The sequence below is a fragment of the Cololabis saira genome, chromosome 21 (assembly GCF_033807715.1).
Source record: "Cololabis saira isolate AMF1-May2022 chromosome 21, fColSai1.1, whole genome shotgun sequence".
Classification (NCBI taxonomy): domain Eukaryota; kingdom Metazoa; phylum Chordata; class Actinopteri; order Beloniformes; family Belonidae; genus Cololabis; species Cololabis saira.
The window spans coordinates 16,409,859-16,414,609 of NC_084607.1; the positions used below are offsets into that span (position 1 = coordinate 16,409,859).

At 44.6% G+C, this 4,751-nt stretch overlaps 1 protein-coding gene across 1 annotated transcript; it reads left to right on the forward strand.

Moving 5' to 3' along the window:
• Nucleotides 1-779: 779 nt before the first annotated feature.
• Nucleotides 780-3,148, forward strand: fzd2 (frizzled class receptor 2). Its single transcript, XM_061711381.1, has one exon. The coding sequence runs from the start codon at nucleotides 945-947 to the stop codon at nucleotides 2,565-2,567; it is 1,623 nt and encodes a 540-aa protein (XP_061567365.1). The 5' UTR covers nucleotides 780-944; the 3' UTR covers nucleotides 2,568-3,148.
• The last annotated feature ends 1,603 nt before the right edge of the window (nucleotides 3,149-4,751 follow it).

Below are 4,751 nucleotides of genomic sequence, written 5' to 3' on the forward strand. Positions count from 1 at the left end.
ACATACATACATACATACATACATACATACATACATACATACATACATACATACATACATACATACATACATACATACATACATACATACATACATACATACATACATACATACATACATACATACATACATACATACATACATACATACATACATACATACATACATACATACATACATACATACATACATACATACATACATACATATAAGACACAAGTTCGAAAATAAAGATACTCATTAGTCCCCTTTGGAAAAATTATCCAGTTTTGAGAATAATGGGAACCAAAATTCTTGAAAAATATGAGCACGGTTGTATTTTTCTAAAGTTAATTTTTCCAATGGTAAAACAACTGAAATTTGATCCAAAAAAAACTTGAAAGTTGGAGGGGAATCATCTTTCCAAAGTAAAAGTATGCATTTCTTAGCGAAGTATGTGATCATAATTAATATCCTGCTTTTTTTCCGGTCTAACTGAAGATCCAGTGTGTCATTTTTAAATACAAATTGGAGCTTAACTCAAAATTAATTTCTAATACAAATACATTTGATCTTGACCATTTATCTCTGGGGTAAAGCGGATTTGTGGCTGAATAAACATCTCCCACGTCAGTCTGGAGCAGTTTAATTGTTCAGATGCAGGATTTAAATGAACAAATGATAAATAATGTGTATAATATTATTTCATTTTATTTTGAAAGCTGTCACTGGAGGATATGGCTCTTTTTTTAGTCTGCAGTGACAGCGGGTGAGAGGCTGAAGTTGTGGAAAAGAAACAAAGTGAGCCAGGAGCGTGAACGCATTCACTGGGATTACAGAGAGCCGCGTTCAGGTCTCCACTGACTGATAGTAAACTCAGATTGACGATCGGCCCATGAAACTGACGAGAACCAACTTGCTGAGTGAGTTTACAGAAAGTTGATCGAGTTTTAAACTTTGGAAGGATGACTTTTTGGGCTTGGTGTCTTGCGCTCCTGCCACCTCTGCTGATATCAGCGCAGTATCAGGGAGACAATGGAATGATGATCCCGGAGCACGGATTTTGTCAGCCGATTTCAATCCCCCTGTGCACGGACATCGCCTACAACCAAACCATCATGCCCAACTTAGTGGGCCATCACAACCAGGAGGACGCAGGACTCGAGGTGCACCAGTTTTACCCTCTTGTGAAGGTACAGTGCTCGCCAGAGTTGAAATTCTTCCTGTGCTCCATGTATGCGCCCGTGTGCACGGTGCTGGAGAAGGCCATCCCCCCCTGCAGGTCGATCTGCGAGAGGGCCAAGCAGGGCTGCGAGGCTCTCATGAACAAGTTTGGCTTCCAGTGGCCCGAGAGACTGCGCTGCGAGAATTTCCCCGTGCATGGAGACGGACAGATCTGCGTGGGCCAGAACGACTCCTCCACCGCCACCGTCCCCCCCCTGATGCCCGTGCCAGGGACCCAGGATGTATCCGTGGTCAGGCCATTCCGGTGCCCCTCGGTGCTCAAAGTCCCCCCATATTTAAACTATAATTTTTTGGACGAGAAGGACTGTGCAGCTCCCTGTGAGCCAGCAAGGAATGGTGGAAGCATGTTTTTCAGTAGGAAAGAGATTCAGTTCTCCCGCATCTGGATTCTGGTCTGGTCTGTGCTCTGCTGTGCATCCACATTATTTACAGTAACCACTTACTTAGTTGATATGCAACGCTTCAGATACCCAGAGCGGCCCATTATCTTCTTGTCTGGCTGCTACACTATGGTTTCCATAGCGTACATAGCCGGGTACTTCCTGGGGGACAGGGTGGTGTGTAATGACGGCTTCAGCCTCGATGGATATAAGACCATTGTCCAAGGCACCAAAAAGGAAGGTTGCACCATCCTCTTCATGATGCTCTATTTCTTCAGCATGGCCAGCTCCATCTGGTGGGTCATCTTATCCCTCACTTGGTTCCTGGCGGCAGGCATGAAGTGGGGCCACGAGGCCATCGAGGCCAACTCTCAGTATTTCCACTTGGCCGCCTGGGCAGTTCCAGCTGTGAAGACCATCAGCGTCCTGGCCATCGGTCAGATCGAAGGCGACGTGCTCAGCGGCGTCTGCTTCGTGAGTCTCAGCAACCTGGACCCTCTGCGGGGCTTTGTGTTGGCCCCTCTCTTCATCTACCTTTTCATTGGCACCTCGTTCCTGCTGGCCGGCTTCGTGTCGCTGTTCAGAATCCGCACCATCATGAAACACGACGGCACCAAGACGGAAAAGCTTGAGCAACTGATGGTGCGGATTGGGGTGTTTAGCGTCCTATACACGGTCCCCGCCACGATTGTCATCGCCTGCTTCTTCTACGAGCAGGCCTTCCGCCCCCACTGGGAGCGCAGCTGGGTCACCCACAACTGCAGGAGCTTGGCCATCCCGTGTCCCATGCAGGCCGGACCCCACATGACCCCGGACTTCACCGTCTACATGATCAAATATCTGATGACACTGATCGTAGGAATCACATCCGGGTTCTGGATCTGGTCTGGGAAGACTCTGCACTCCTGGCACAAGTTCTACACGAGGCTGACAAACGGCAAACACGGAGAGACCACAGTGTAGAACCAAGTGACACTGAAACGTGCTGGAATTCGTGGTTTTAATTATCGGACCCTCATGTGAAACATTAGTAACACATCAGTAGAGATTACTTTTTACAATATTCCTATTTACTTCAATGTTATAGTCAGAGACGAATGCAAACTGAGGGGGAGGACATTAAGACAAGCTGGATTTACATGGACTAAATGTGACTTAAAAAAGAAAAAATAACAGCGCTGAAATTCTCTTGTCGATCTCTTCTGGATTTTTTCTGTGAACATCCATGAACTCCAGAACATCGTGGATCCAGCAGCTCAGAACATGGAGCAACTTATTCTGTATAAATGTTTCATGTACATTTTAATGAAACTGTAAATAGTATCTGTAAAAACAACAAAATATATATTTGTATTTAAAAACGGTCAGTATATTTCTTTATTTGCCAGTGGACCTAGTCTACGGAGGCAATACCTGGTGATTTTTTTTAATAACAGCAAATACACTTCAGTCCTTTTGGATGACACTCAGTGTGTGTGCGTATATATATATATATATATATATATATATATATATATATATATATATATATATATATATAAATAACATAATCAAACCAAAGCATATTCAATTTAAAGAGGTGGACTCGTTTTGTATTTTTTTCTTTCATCCACTTTTTCTTCTTTTTTTACGTATAATTTGTTCATTTATTCTTATTTATACACTCTATGGGAAGAAAGAAGGGATAATTATGTATTTGACTCCCATGGATGAGGAATTGTGACACCTGAACATCTGTTGCGAGACGGGAAATGTGAAAAGACGTTGTTGGAAACCAGCCGGTAACTCAAGACTGTAGCCCTCTGGGGAAAAAAAACACAAAGTGAGTTTTTAACTGACACAATGTCAGCTGATCACACATGTCCGGTTAATCATCCACCCTGTCAGTATTTTCAGAGATATTTCGCATCTGTGCGTTTTGCAGAAACTGGTGTCAGCCTGTAAGAATGTGGTGGAGGACTTCTTCGCACATGTGCACGATATCGCCTTCAAGTGCTAAACAAAACAAGAAGCCTTTTCTGCTTGTTGTGAGAGACGGTTCAGTTACACCAAAAGATACGTCTCCTGTTGCATGGGTGTGAAGATGTTCGGGCCTGCCTGTTTGGTAAGGGGGGGAAACAAAGATGTTCCAGTTTTTCTGTGGCGTTACATCTTTCACCAGTTTGGAATCCCCCAAGCCATGCACGGCTGAAACTGAAGCTCCTCTGCAGTGCTGTCATGAAGTTGATGGGTGTCTTGGAGAAATCTGATCCTCTCTCCTCAGAGCAGGAGCTCTTGGCTTGAAGCAGGCATTTGAGAATGGCACGCACATACTGTTTGAGCTTTTGTTCATACTCTTAGATCAGATGTTAAAATGTGCTCGTGATGCTGCGCGTATAATCCCAGTGTTACAACGATGCTCATAATGACTTTAAAGAGCACATAACAAAGGTTTGCCACCACTTATGGATTAATTCATCTTGTGACCTCTCGGACAAGTCATTGTTTGTCTTTGCTTTCCACGTGGGCCGTAATAACAGACAGGTTAGAGTAATGAAAGGTAGGAACAGATACTCAGGTGGGGGGAAAGTCATAAATCTACTTGTACCTCTTCTACTTTGCCCCTTTACTCCCTCCCTGCCTCCCTCCCCGGCCTCGCTCAGATGACTGGTGCGGGGGATTGAGTCAGCGGAGCGCGGTGTTGGGCCCTCGCCTAGTGACAGACAGTCTCCTGTGTGCTGCTCACTTCAAAGCGCCGCTGAGACCTGACTGGCTCCTTGTAAATAGGTCTGCCTGGCCCGAAGGCCCACTTCCTGCGCTTAACTCAACTTAATGGCTGGCTTGTTTGGCTTTGCACTGAAGCGGAGAGGCGAATGAGAAGTTAGAGAACGAGGAGAGGAGGCCCATGGGTGGGGTGCTGTAGTGAGGAGAGCGAGAGCGTTTCAGGGTTTCAGGGAGGAGGGGCTTGGAAAGGTTAATGGAAAATCCAGTATTATTCGGTTATCTTTTGTCTTTCTTCAATACAAAACTACAAGTAAGGGAAGAAAATCTGAACTGGAACAAGTACAGAGGTGGCCACAGGAATGTGATTTTGTTCATATTTTGGGAATTTATACTCGCATGCTTTGCTTCTGACTAAAATAACCTGTAAATATGCAGTATAATATC

Coding starts and splice junctions, on each gene's coding strand:
- fzd2 (XM_061711381.1), top strand. CDS start 945: ATGACTTTTTGGGCTTGGTGTCTTGCGCTCCTGCCACCTCTGCTGATA.